Genomic DNA, 14003 nt, shown 5'->3' on the forward strand with positions numbered 1-14003 from the left:
TTGTTTTATTTTTTTTAAGCATTTTCCAATACTATGACATACTGATGACTGATAAGAAAACCTAGTATGGATCTGAGTTCAAATGCAAGAGAAGATTATGTGAGTGGCTCATTTAGAGATGCAGTTAAAAGATGCCTCTGACAAATTCTTATTAAAATTAATAAATGAATCGAGAGTGACTTTTCTCTTTCGGGTGCTGCCTGAGATAAATACAAGATTTGCCACCAAAAAAAAGGAAACACACAAGCTTTCAGTGGTAACAGGTTTAAGGCTGCTCCATTAATTAGGTCAACAATAATAAATCCTCCTTCTACTCCTTTCTGACAAGAGTTTACATGTTCCTGGATCTAGATCTTGCATAGAAATGTGTGCTTGCGTGGAAGCTGGATACATATCTTGCATTTGCATGGTAAAACTAAACAACATGGCCACCTCCAGTATTGTGCCACTTTATTGCTGCTTTCAAAGTCCAGAAAATTAATAGAGTTTATCACATTAATCAACTGAGAGAGGAATGGAATGAAGCTTAGCAAGTAGCAACAGTTTGTTTTCACACATTTGTTTCGTGTCTTCTGTTTTAAGCACATAAAGTCCCCAATGGGTGACTCATTATGGCTTTGTTTCAAAACAGTAAATCTGGTTCAGAGTGTATTGAGGACATTTAATGTATCTATATTACAGCAAATTGCCACATCCAGATAATGAAATGTGTTACTTATAGTTCTATATCAATGAAGTAGTTAAGTATAAATGCAATACCAAACCATGTTATGCCTTTTCTTCGTTTGATATAAAATTCTTCAGACTGATCGTTTCTCTTTAAGAACAAAGATGAAATGCTTTTGCCACAGTCGAAGAGATGATTCCCCTCAGCGATACTTCCGCATTGACAAAAATGTCGTTTATATGTGTCATTTGCACCTTAAAGATGAACATTCTCAATATTTTAAGTATAACCTCACTCGTATTACTGATGTTGTCAGGTTGGTGTTTATTTGAGCGTTTAAACGTGAACATGTTTGCCTGGTTGTGTTTTCGTTTCGGCTGCGGGGGAAACATCTTGTCGTGTTGTGACTCTTTGTCGGTCAGAGGTTGTTACACTTCCTGGACTTGGATAGCTCGTCGTCTCTGCGATCCCGTCAGTGAGTGAGTAGTCCTCCACTTTCTTCCACTTTTACGAAAGTTTAGGTTTCAATTTGTCGCGAGACTGTTCGTAGATATTTATCCGGCTGGTGCATTTAGCGTGTGAGAGTAATGTTGACTTAATTTATATCCTCGTGTCACTGGAGGTTTATTGAAACATTTTTTGGCGGTGCATTAATAAAGGTGTTGCAGCTCCATGTGTACTGAACACTTCTCATCGCCACATCACATTTCCATAGTGTATCATTGCATAGCTTCTCTGTATTTTGCAGTTATCAACAGAAGCGTTGTTTGTTTGTTTGTTTGTTTTACCTTGACGTTGTCTTGGGATCATATTTGTCCACAAGGCACTTTTGCTCAAAAATATGGTTATCTTTCAAATAAATGCATGAAATGGCATGGTAGTTTCTGACCACACCCTCCAGTGAACTGCAGTTCAATTATTCAAAATTCCAATTCGTCTTCTACTCAAAAATGACATATGGTTTTTCTATAAATGCGGTAAAAGTGACTATAAATGTAAGAAGAAGAGAGAGAGAGAGAGAAAAGTGTGTGAATGATTTTGTGTACAGTTGAAGAAAACATATTGCTTTGTGTTATATATTTATTATTTTATGTTTGTTTGTTTGTAGTTTGGTTTCTTCTTTTGAAACCAGTTGAGGTCAAATTTGACCCTGAAGACAAAAGATGAAAATTAAATGGTTGAAAAAAAGATATACTGATGGAAGTTTCACAGTTAGAGGCCGCTGATAATCCAGCAAATTATTTGTATTTATTTATATGTGGTTGAATTAATTCACAACGCACTTATAGGTCGGTATGATCGGTGTGGCCATAAAGAAAAAATATTTTCATGAGTTGATCTGAAGTTGAGCAGAAAGACAGGAGTCAAATGTGTACGAGAATGTTGTGCTTGACTCTTTTTCCAACACTCACCAACAATACAAGGGTTAAATGCTAAACAACCTTTTATTTACCTCACTCATTCACATTTTACCCATATTCAATTCAAACCGCCCTTGAACTCACCTGAAAGACCGTAAACCTGACTGCACTCTTGACTCAAATAACCACGATCCATCTTTCCGTGGGTTTGAAACCTTCTACCTTGAACAGATTCGTCAGCCATGTCTGGAAGCCCTGCAGTGTTGATGCGTCTGGTGTCCTCAGCCTACTGCGTGGCGGAGAAGGCTGGATCCATTGTGAGGAAGGTGCTTCACAGTGGAGAACTTGGCATTGTGGAAAAGGTAAGATCTATGTCAACACTATAAAAAGATAATGCTCCCAAGCATAAAAAGAAATGCGGCACATTTGTGCTCTGCCACAGACCGGAGCCAATGACCTGCAGACACTGGCGGACAGATTAGCGCAGCAGAGCATCTGTGCGTCACTCGCCAAGCGTTTCCCCAAAATCACCATCATCGGAGAGGAGGTGAGTCGATGTGTGACTTCATTTTGACAGCATCTATTGGCCAAATGATACCCATGGACACAGATTCAATTGAAAATAAAAATTCTGGTCTATTTGGGCCTGTTTATGCAGGACCTTCCAGCTGAAGAAATTAAAGAAGATCTCATTGAAAATGGTCAGTTGGAGGAAATCCTCCAGAAGAGCTGTCCATCAGAGTATCTAGAGCTGAAAGAAGAAGAGGTGAATACACATAGATCTGCTTGTTTAACATCAGAAATGGGATCAAAGAGCATTTTCACCACCGTGTTGCAATGTGTATTTACTCTATGAATGGTCTGTATCTCAGCTGGTGGTGTGGGTGGATCCGCTCGATGGCACCAAGGAGTATACTGAAGGTGAGCTCTCAGAATACACTTCTTACACTTTCACTTCTTGCCTTGAATGCCTGCAACTCTTCATCATCTATGATGGCCAGAAAACAGAAAGACTCCCAGGACGCATTGACATTGGGCATTGCGTTACAGAAAATATTTTCTTCTGTATGAAAACGGTGTAAAACTATCATCAAGGAAGAAAATTAAATGTAAACCTCCTCACACACTTTTCCTCCTTTCAGTGATTTTCTCTGTCTTATCTGTTGATGATACATTTAGCTGAAACTCTGAATATTACAATCGAGACACTTTTTGCGTTTAAGCACAAATGAATAAAGGAGATATTGATAAATGGGAGCAGATGTCTGAATTGAACTGCAGAAGACTGTAATGTCTATAAATATAATATTTAATTCCCATTCCCAATCAATTTTCATCTTAAATGTTAGATTAGCAAGGGAAAAGGTGTTTTGTTTTATTTATGATAAAGATGAGACCTTGACCAGTTGAATTTCTGAAGAAATATCATAAACAGTTATTCAACTATTTGGTTACCAGCACAGCAAAATAGTCATTAAAACACTTGAAAGAAGAACATTTATATTCCAGGGACAATTTGAACGGGCCGACACGATTAATGTATGATTAATTTGAAATAAAATCTGTTGCAAAAATGTGAAAATGACCAAACTCACTCATTCACAATTTATAGCTTAACTTGAATGAATAGGTTTTATATCTATATCTCATTAAATTTCTGTAAGAGATCATATAGTCTCATACAAAGCTACTGTTATTTTTTAAGACTTAAATATAGTGTGAAATTTCACCATATTAATGAACAGGTGATATCGTGCGCTAACTGGGAGAACGAGGGGCTTTTCATGTTCCTGTTGAGATCTGGGAAGTTAAGAGCAGAAGTGACTAAACTCAAAGAAATCCAACCAAGCAGAACCTGTCTTTGAAGAACTTGGTTACTAAATGTAGTCTCTTGCCCAATAATGAGTTACCTTTCGTGTTACCTGTCTGCTACTTTGTGGCTCCCCAGAGCCTCACTAAATCAGTTCTGCTTGTTCTCTTTGTGTACGGCTGATCTTTCTGTCCCTCTCTCTCTCTCTCTCTCCCTCTCTCTCTCTCCTGCTGCCTCGCGGCCTCAGCCGTGGCCCGGACGCCACACACAGGGTCGGACATCTCTTGGCCTCACAGCACAGCTCTCTGTATGGGAATATTAACTCCCGCAGGAGTAGAACAATGACTAATCTGCACTAAAGTCAACTTCTTTTTTTTTAGAAGTACACAGTAGCTCGCGGAGGTTTTCCATCTTTTCTTGCATGAGAATGTTCACACTTTCCCCTCTGCACAAATATTTGCTTGTGAGTGAAAAGGCTCGTGAAACGGTTCGGTGGCGTTTGTTGACCGGGTGCTGTGTTCTGGCTCCAGGGCTCCTGGATAACGTGACGGTGCTTATTGGTATTGCACACGGCGGCAAAGCGATCGCAGGTGTCATCAACCAGCCGTTCTACAACTATCAGGTACAACGTGACGACTGAAAATAACTGCGCGGTGCAACATGGCGCTCCCGACTTAAATTGGACTCTGCCCCCTCAGCTGGGACCGGGAGCAGTTTTAGGACGGACGCTGTGGGGGATACCGGGACTGGGCGCCTTTGGGTTCAAGCTGCAGGAGGTTCCAGGTGACAGGCGGATCGTCACCACCACCCGTTCCCATAGCAACAAGGTGGTGACAGACTGTGTGGACGCCATGGAGCCTCACGAGGTTGTGAGGGTGGGCGGCGCTGGAAACAAGGTGCAGCAGATTGTACTTGACGACGCTTTCAGATACTCTGCCCTCTGCTGGCAGAACACAAGTAGTTCACTCCAATAAACATTGTTTGAACTGAACTTGACACCTTATTGATTAAAAACACATTTCATGAACTATGATCCAATAACAGCTCAATGAGAAATTCAGAAAAGTTTGTTTGAGCTGAAGTGATGAGAAAGCCTGTTTACTTCTGAACATTTTATTAAAATAATCCGACTGAACACTGTTGCAAAGAACTACTTTACAAGAAAGTGGGTGTACATGTGTATTCTCTGAGGGAACCTTTACAGATTGAAGCAGTGCTCCCATTTCCCTCTGCAGATCATCCAGCTCATCGAAGGAAGGGCCTCTGCTTATGTCTTTGCCAGCCCCGGCTGCAAGAAGTGGGACACTTGTGCTCCTGAAGCCATTCTGCAAGCTGTTGGAGGTGAAACAATCATCTCCCTCCCTGCTTTTCTTTTTTGTTTTTTAACCGATAGGCATCATCTGCTTACAATCTGGTCTGCAAGTCTGATTATATGATTTTTTTGTTTTTTTTCATGGGTGTATTTTGCAGGAAAGCTGACTGACATGCATGGTAACATGTATCGCTACGAGGCAAACGTGAAGCACATGAACTCCGCTGGGGTCCTCGCCACGCTGCGTAACCATGACTACTACCTTCGCAGAGTCCCACAGTCAGTGCTGCAAGCCCTCAAGTCAGACTGAGGTCTGCTGATGCAGGAAAATGGATCACATCCTCAAGTCCTCGGGTTTAAATTACTTTGAATGAAGATGATTTAACTCAGTCATTTCTGTGTCACACTGTGCAGTTTATAATGCTCAATGAATTCCAAATGAAGTAGAAAACAGGCTCGACAGCACTTCTTCCATTGAATGCATTCATTTGAAACAAAGCTGTACAAATTAAACTGGAAATGATTTAATTGTACTTCCATTTAGTGATCACCAAGAGGACATTGTGATTCTACCGAACACAATAATCTTCACCTTGATGAGTTTTGACCTCTCTCACGGTGCAAAGACTCGGAAGTGCAGCGATGTTGGGAGTGTGAGACGTCGACCGCTCTCTCAGCTAAATGTTGATATAAAACGTGAAAATACTGACACGTGGTTCTGCATCCCGAAAGTCACCGTCTTCGCCAACGAGACTTTTTTCCCACTGGCACACCAGTTTCTACACATCTACTCGCGTCATCAAAGGATCCTGCCACACACCGGATTCACATGGGAACAAAAGACGAATCAGTCACATTATTGCATTGCAGATTTCTCTGATTTTATTCCATCAATAAAAATTCTTTTACAACCACAGATGCTCACTCGGTGATGTGATTAATAGAAAATGTGTACAGCTGGTTAAGAAAAAGAAAAGGCTTAAAACACTGATCTAACAAAGAGCATCAAGTGTACATGAATGCCCCTCGGATGTTGTAGCATAGGTTGACTGTGTCCTCGCTCTAAAGTTTAACTCGCCTTTAATTGCCATTGAAAATACTTACGCTTGCACGTGGCAAGATTTCGAGCAATAATTATTGCACTTGACGTCGTCAACATCTTAGGATTTTATTGACACCTCCGTGTGGAGAAGAAACATTCTGGAGTCGCTGGGTGATTCCCAACAGGTTAAAGTGACATCGAAGGAAATGTTCAGTCATTTTATTCCAGGTCGTCGACGACTCGTCTGTTTATTACACACGCAGCTGCAACCTGGAGCAGCTTGTTGGAAAGAAGCAGGGAAAGAAATGCATGACTCTGTTCAAACTGCACAAACGCTCACCTGCCAGTACTTTGAAGCTCACCGATAAATGCATCCCTACGTACTTGTTTAACCCTCCTGAGAAGAGTCATACAACACTGCCGTTTTACAGAGGCTGTAAACTCAACTAGTTCTTGGCGAGGACTATAAACTGTACATAAAGACAGACGACCACACCTTGTACTTGTAACAAGCTTCTATAAGATCATGGACACACAAAGTTAAAAAAAAAAAAAAAAGACCAAACCCTACACATCCCATCTGTTAGCTTGAAGGGATTTTTGACCAATGCATCAAACAACCACCAGGGGGTGATCGAGATAGCTTCTGTCAGTCGAGTTACTGAAGCCATACATTTTTACACTTTTTTATTAATGTTATATTAAGATGTGGAAGGTGGATTTGTCCTATTTGAACAGAGTCATGAGTGAGTTTTTCAGTTGCGTCCAGTCACTTTGTGAAGCAGCTGTTTCACATTCAACAGGCATCCCATGGAAAAGTCTCATCTGCCTCTTTGCAACGTTTGAAATGGTGTAATAGAACAGGGCTGATATAGGAGTACGTCAGACAGGGGAAAAAAACGTGGACCTGTTGGTCGGGATAGACGGTGGATTTTACACTGGCCCCGGAGAAATCTCATTTCAATTCAAGCGTGCATGAATTCACAAAACCACAATGGAAATAGTTAATCTGAAGGCAAAGAAGCTTCTTCTCCATTCCACAACAGGTTGGTGTTAATATCCCTGAACGGGCTGAGACTGAAGACGTGAGCGCTTAGTAAATATATACTATGGAATCAAAAAGAAAAAAAATGTAATTAAAAAAAAATAGGGCAGGGCAAAAGAAAATTATACCACTCACATGTTCATAAAAATACCCACAGAACAAGCAAAAAACACTCTGGAAGTTTTCACTATTTATCCATGAACAAGCTGACTGAGAGAAGGCTGGAGTGTTTGAGGCAGCTTGCAAGGATGTGGGCCAGGGACCAGCCGAGGGGGTTGTGGAGTGGGGTGGGGGGGGGAGTCAGAGCCAGCCGCTCACCTCTTTTTAGGCGCCTGAGTGGTACGAGGGGGGGTGACAGGGCGCCCTGAATTCACCCCTCCATACTGGTACTTGGCTTTTTTCTCCGAGGGCTTCAGGATCTGGAGGGTAAAAAAAGGGCGACGGCGTTAAAAAATAATCCACCCGCCACACCGCCGGCTGTTTGAATGGAGAGATTTCTACCTGAAAGGAACACATGAGCGACTCGTCGACGCTCATCATGCCGCCCGCATTGTCGAACTCGCCGCAGTAGTTGGGGGCGGAAAACAGTGTCACCAGCTGTCGCTTTGCAAAGAACTCGTAGCCGTCTTCAACCACCTGGAGGGCGACAGGATGAGAGCAGAGACCGGGGGCCAACGCCAGTCAATTTGGGGCATTTTATTTTATTCAAAAAGGAATATTTACATCGAACAAGTGCAAAATGCTTTGGTCAGACTTGTTTTACATTAAAATAATTGCAAGTTGTTCTACATTTGGGCATTAGTTTGTCAGACTAATAATGTAACTGCATTTGTTCAACTGATGACGAACAGAACTGATCGTTGCAGCTGTGCATTGTATTGTGATTTTACATTTTATTAATTCGTTTTTTTTACACGTAGAATTCACACAAACTACCAGTATTTTTTGGGGGCATGTATTGTTCGTACAAGATAGTATACTGTGGGTCAACAGATGGTTAATGGTTATCGTTCTATAGTGGTCTGAGCTGTTTGAAATTAATTTGGTGAATGTTATGTATTTTTCATGCACAGAAAAGCTAAAAACACAATATTTCACTGGACTACTTTCACTAAATCAATAGATTCCACTATCACAGCCTCATATAGCTGAATTGGCACTTTTTTTTAAATTTATTTTATGTTAAAGTAGCTGAAAAGTGCCTTTAATTATCACGCTATATGATATAATACAAAACTTGCTTTTATTCTTGGCAGAGAAATTTAAACAAAAAGAAAATACAATGACTCATTTAACGCTTGACTTCATTTGCTGCGAGCGTTACCTGATGTGCTCGACAGATGAGGTCCAGATCGTGGCGGTTGAGGAACTTGCTGACCACGTCGGCCCCAAAAGTGAAAGAGACTCCCCGATCATTCTCCCCCCAGCCCTGCACGTCTTTGTCTGGGTCCGACCACAGCAGGTCACACAGCAGGCCTGCAACAAAGAGACATCGGGTCAGAAACAGTCCAATAATTCGGCCTATCGTAGTCATACTGGAACGCGTTGTTCAGTGGATTCCTCTCTGAGCCGTCACTTTCATTCATTCTACTGTTGATTTCATGGAGAAAATCTTACTGCCGACTAAAAATCACAAATTAAATCCATTATCAATAATATAGAGATTTCAATATTGCTAAAACAGCTGCAAATGTTTCACTTTGAAGGGGAAAAACACTGCCACCTCACTGAACACAAGACTTTTGGCTTCAGCCTGCTGTGACCCAGGCTTGTTCCATGTCGGTCAGATTATCTGACGAGCACAGTTTCAGGGTTATCGCCTAATCAGCTGGTCCAGATTGCATTTACGAAAAACTCCAGAGATTCAAAGCAACAGAACGACAGACCTGTGTCTGGGACATCAGTGGGTCTCATAATACGGCGGATCTGCTCCATTGACTGCAGGTCAGGTGAAAGTCCTGAGAGAGAAGAGTGGGATTACAAGATTAAGATAGATGGGCTAAAAGAAAAAGAAAATATGGAACCAGCAACATCACATGCATTTTAAGAATTTATACAATACAAGCACAAGTGGTAAAGCTTTCACAATGACACTGTGGCTGTTTTATTAAATTGTGGCGATTATAAAACAAACATCTGTTGATCATTCTGGATCATTACATGATTGGTAAATTTGCTGCGATGACACAGAAACGGGGGACATTTGACTGTCTCGGGCAGAAGTCTGCAGCCTCGGTCTCCTTCTTCAAACTTAGACACAATTTTATGTAAATTTCCATTTTCATCTCATTTTATAATCATAAAATCGTTTTCTTAACATTTCTAAACTGGCTAAGAATGGATCACACAAATTCAAGTACTCGTGAATTACGAATAAGTAAATAAAGGGAAAATGGCCATAATGTTTAGAATAAAAAAAAAAAAAAAAAAATCTGCTAAAAAAAAAGGTAAATTTGCTGAACAGGTAAAATAGCTAATATAGCGACCCCTGAAAGTTTATTCAAGATCTATAAACAGATTAACAAAGAAGATTGAATATCGATCAATTGTAGTAATCAGAGACACTTCACAAATGCAACCTCACACATTTTCTGTGTCGATAGTGACGCGTTTTCTTCCATTTCAGAGGTTTATCATGTTTTTCAGCTCCAGACAAAAGTGGCTCTTTTGGCCAAAAAGGTGCTTCACAAACCTCCATGGCAGCAGAAGATCTTCTCGTCAATGATTGCTGCAATGGGCAGACAGTTAAAACAGTCTGTGAATGTCTTCCACAGCTTTATGTTGAACCTGCGCTTGCCTGAGGATAAAACATAAAAACAGAGAACCATTAGACCTCTCACAATGAAATTATTCATTTTAATTTTGAATTTTGATAGTTTGTGCACAGTGCTGATAATACACATTATTACATGGTGACTCTTTTCTATATCCAATCTGTACTCTTTATAAATGAGGGATCGCACTGTTCTATTTACATAAACGATGTACGAAGTGATCAGACTGAGAAGCAGGTTTATATGAACTAGGAATGGAATCCAATTCCATTTTCCCATTGCTTTTTGGTTTTTTTTTAAACATATCCTTTGAAACCTGCAAACCCCCCCAAAAAAAGAATAATCATTTTTTTCTCTCTATGTAGTAAGTAAGATGTTTCCTGACTCACACTCGTCATAGAAGCCATAGATGCGATTGATGGAGGCACACTCGTGGTTCCCCCTGAGCAAAAAGAAGTTTTCTGGGTATTTGATCTTGTAGGCCAGCAGCAGGCAGATGGTCTCCAGCGACTGCTTCCCTCTGTCCACGTAATCCCCCAGGAACAGATAGTTGGCCTCTGGTGGGAAGCCGCCATACTCGAATAGCCTCAGCAAGTCTGTGTACTGTCCGTGGATATCGCCTGGAATGTAAAAAAAAAAAAAAAAATCAACTCATATTATGAATATTGAACATTAATATTTATAGAAACTGTTTGGAACTTTTACAAAAGTTGAACGACCAGCAGACTTCTGAGCCGCCACACCTGCTGTTTACTGAAATCAGTTAGGACAACAACAACAACAAAAATCACTGTGGAATTAAGTATAATTCAGCAATTTAGGGACAGACGCTGGTTCTCACCACAGATTTTGAGAGGAGCCTCCAGTTCGAGGAGAATCGGCTGACTGAGGAAAATCTCTCTGGACTTGATGCAGAGCCCTCGCACCTCAGCCTCGGTCATCTGTACCATCTTTCCAGGACGACATCCTCGCACTGCAGATGGTCATTAAAAGAACATATTGAAATATTCCATCACCATTAATTCCCCACAGTGATGCAGTGGTTACCACTCTTGTATCATAGCAACCAAGTTCAAATCTGGGTCAGGACAGGTCGCTGTGTGGAGTTTACAGCTTATTCATGTGGATGTTTTGGGTTTTCCAAGAGTTCTCCCGTTTCCTTCCACAGTTCAAACACATGCATGTGAAGCTAAAATACATGCATTAAACACATTAAAATACAATATAAATGTGTTGTTACTTTTGTTTCGTTGTAATAAGGATGTCAGCCTGTTCATGCCACGTGCTGAATCTTTCAGCAGTGTGGCTCAGTGACCTTTTGTATTGTTTACATTTCCATCACGGATTAGATGGTCGCTGCTTTTGCCTTGCTCCTGGCCAGACAAGCCGTTTACTGCAGTCAACACGGACCGTTATGAACTGGCAAGTGTGCGAGTGAGCAGCTTGTTGGCTCAGCTGGAAGTTTGTGAGTGAGGGCGGGCTGTGTTGTCGTGGAGGGACAAAAAAGGCTTAGAGGGCAGATTCGTGTGTCAAGACACAAAAAAAACAAGGCTGTTGACTTATTTGTTTGTGCCCACAAGAAGAATAGCTACAAAGGCCATTTAAATAAACACATATGGAAAATAACAAATACATATGAAATTCATTAAAGAACACACTCTGAAAATATTTTTTTTCCTTTGACACATAAAAAGAAAAATATGTTTGTTTTGTTGAGACCATTTTTCTTCAATGGTGAGAGCATAAGCAGGCCGTTTGAGTTTTCCAAATGCCTTTGATCCACTTGCAAAACAAAAAGTGAATTCTGTTTTACAGAATGATTTGAAAACAATAAAAGCACATGGGGAAATATACAATAACTGCACAATGCAAAATCAAGCATTCTGAGGTGGATTAATGGAGTATAAAAGAAATGAACAAAATGGGCTTTGTTGGCATTGTGTAGCTCGGTGCAACAGGGGTCCACACAGCAATGGAGGACTACATCCATCCATATCACTTTATTCTGTGCAGGGTCACAGGGTGCCAATTGCAGTGGACTATGTGAGAGAGCAGGGTACAGACTTGTACTCCAAGCACAGAAAGAACATGCAAAGGCCACACAGAAGGGCACGGTCAGCATTTGAACCCTGTCAATATTTTATTTGATCTTTCCTGCTTTTAGTGCTGTTAAGCACCTTGTGACTCGTGTCTGGGAAAGGTGCTATATAAATAAAGCTATATTCTATTCTACTAAATATCTGCATTAAAAACTGAAAAGAATGTCGAAGAAATAGACATATGTTGTCAGTATTCTGTCTAAAAGTGGGCAGCATTATGAGAAATTGGTTATTCTTGTTCTCAGGATAAATAATGATCGCATCATCCTAACATGGTTTGAATAGCATATGTACACAGTACAGGAAATGAAAATCCAAGTTCATTGGAATCTCCTGCTGATTTAACAGGCTAACATTTCTAATTGAGATAAATATACAGTGGTGGCCCTGGATTTCATAACTGGTTTCCGCGGTGTCCAATAAAGGGGGCGTGTCCGCGTTGATAGCCCCCTTGTTAAGAACTGATAGCGTTACCAAGCAACCACGTCGTTCATTGTGTCAAAATACTCCAAAAAAACAAAAACCACTCAGACGAGTTCTGTTTCTCCACTGGCTCTGGATAACGACCGCTTACCGCTGACACCCGCACAGCAGCAAGATATTTATTCTCTGCTTTTCCTCATATACTCCCCAAAGTGAGAGACATATATAAACAATGTTATCGTTACTAGCTTCTATCGAGCGTGACGTCACTGTAACGTTCACGTTAGAGGAGCTTGTTAACGCAGCGGCTAGCTAACAGCAGAGAGGGGGATGCAGCGCTGAAGGAGGACATAATGTCGCATACTGGTGGAGCCAGCGGCCACAAACACGAAGCTACGAACGTGTCGTGTGCTACTCGGAGAGGCTAAAATGAAGAAAACGCATCAAGTTGCTCACGTACCTTCCAGCAATCGAGAGATGAGGCTGTCAACGTTCAGTTCGCTTTCCGCCATGTTTGTGATACTCGCAAGCTCGAGGGCGGAGGCGTCCCGGTTCACGCGCTGCGTCCCGCCCCGGCCCGTTACGTCAGCGTGACGTCATCTCTTATTTTTTTTATTATTATTATTATTTGCTTCGCCAATTAAAGTAGCGAGATTTTATATAATCGGCTGCAAATTATAGTTTTTTTGCTGTTTGTATGTATGTATGTACGTATGTACGTATGTATGTATATATGTAAGATATTTACAAGAGTTATTTCCAAAAATTGAACTGGACAACTTTAAGACTACCTTTGTAATGTATGTGGACGAGGGACTGGAAAATCTGTGAGTCTGAGGTATTTGTAGGCCTTTGGACCATGTAGGTGGAGTCTTCTTCTCTTCTCTCGACGTTACACTCTTGCTTACTATTGCTACAACACATCATCAGTTGGCAAGGACTAACCTGTCTCATGATGGTCAAATCCCAGCTCACCTTCCCTATTATATATAATAATTATTATTATTATTATTATTATTATTAATACAATATATGTTAGTGCTCGTCATATAGCAAGAAGGTCTGAGTTAAAATACATCCTTGGAGGATGTATTTTAACACTGGTAAAGCTTTCAAAATAACACTGTTGTTGTTTCATCTGACTGTTCTGGACACTCAGGTGCAGAACTGTAAACTGATCACCATCTGGTAGTGTGGTGAGTTGAATCAGGTGGTGGGGAACAATTGCGTGCCAAATTTGGTAAATGCATGGTAAGGTTATGCTGGAAAAGCCTATGCATACAAAATCCATCGTGTGCTGAGGAGCATCCAGAGGATTCATAGAATCTGTGCTCATGGATACCTCAGACCCATGATTCTTTATTCAATTTGAAGAGTTAAATTAGTGATTCAGAAATCAAGTTACCCTGTTGGTTGGCAATCCACTTAAAAGGTACATGAACATATTTATCAAAAACTATCCTTGTCGGA

At 40.8% G+C, this 14003-nt stretch overlaps 2 protein-coding genes across 2 annotated transcripts; one reads left to right on the forward strand and one right to left on the reverse strand.

Moving 5' to 3' along the window:
* The first annotated feature begins 1126 nt into the window (after window positions 1-1126).
* bpnt1 (bisphosphate nucleotidase 1) lies at window positions 1127-5461 on the forward strand. Its single transcript, XM_080514409.1, has 9 exons — window positions 1127-1146; window positions 2260-2390; window positions 2471-2575; window positions 2687-2794; window positions 2901-2949; window positions 4369-4460; window positions 4537-4734; window positions 5074-5179; window positions 5309-5461. The coding sequence occupies exons 2-9, from the start codon at window positions 2271-2273 to the stop codon at window positions 5458-5460; spliced, it is 930 nt and encodes a 309-aa protein (XP_080370535.1). The 5' UTR covers window positions 1127-1146; window positions 2260-2270; the 3' UTR covers window position 5461.
* Window positions 5462-7523: 2062 nt separating this feature from the next.
* On the reverse strand, window positions 7524-13045 carry LOC308143556 (serine/threonine-protein phosphatase PP1-beta catalytic subunit-like; the record flags this gene model as incomplete). The annotated part of the gene is made up of 8 exons (XM_080514408.1): window positions 7524-7656; window positions 7739-7873; window positions 8562-8713; window positions 9124-9195; window positions 9930-10034; window positions 10401-10631; window positions 10853-10984; window positions 12994-13045. The coding sequence occupies 8 exons, from the start codon at window positions 13043-13045 to the stop codon at window positions 7552-7554; spliced, it is 984 nt and encodes a 327-aa protein (XP_080370534.1). The 3' UTR covers window positions 7524-7551.
* Between the last annotated feature and the right edge of the window lie 958 nt (window positions 13046-14003).

This window comes from Blennius ocellaris (assembly GCF_963422515.1).
Source record: "Blennius ocellaris genome assembly, chromosome: 18".
In the NCBI taxonomy this organism is placed as follows: domain Eukaryota; kingdom Metazoa; phylum Chordata; class Actinopteri; order Blenniiformes; family Blenniidae; genus Blennius; species Blennius ocellaris.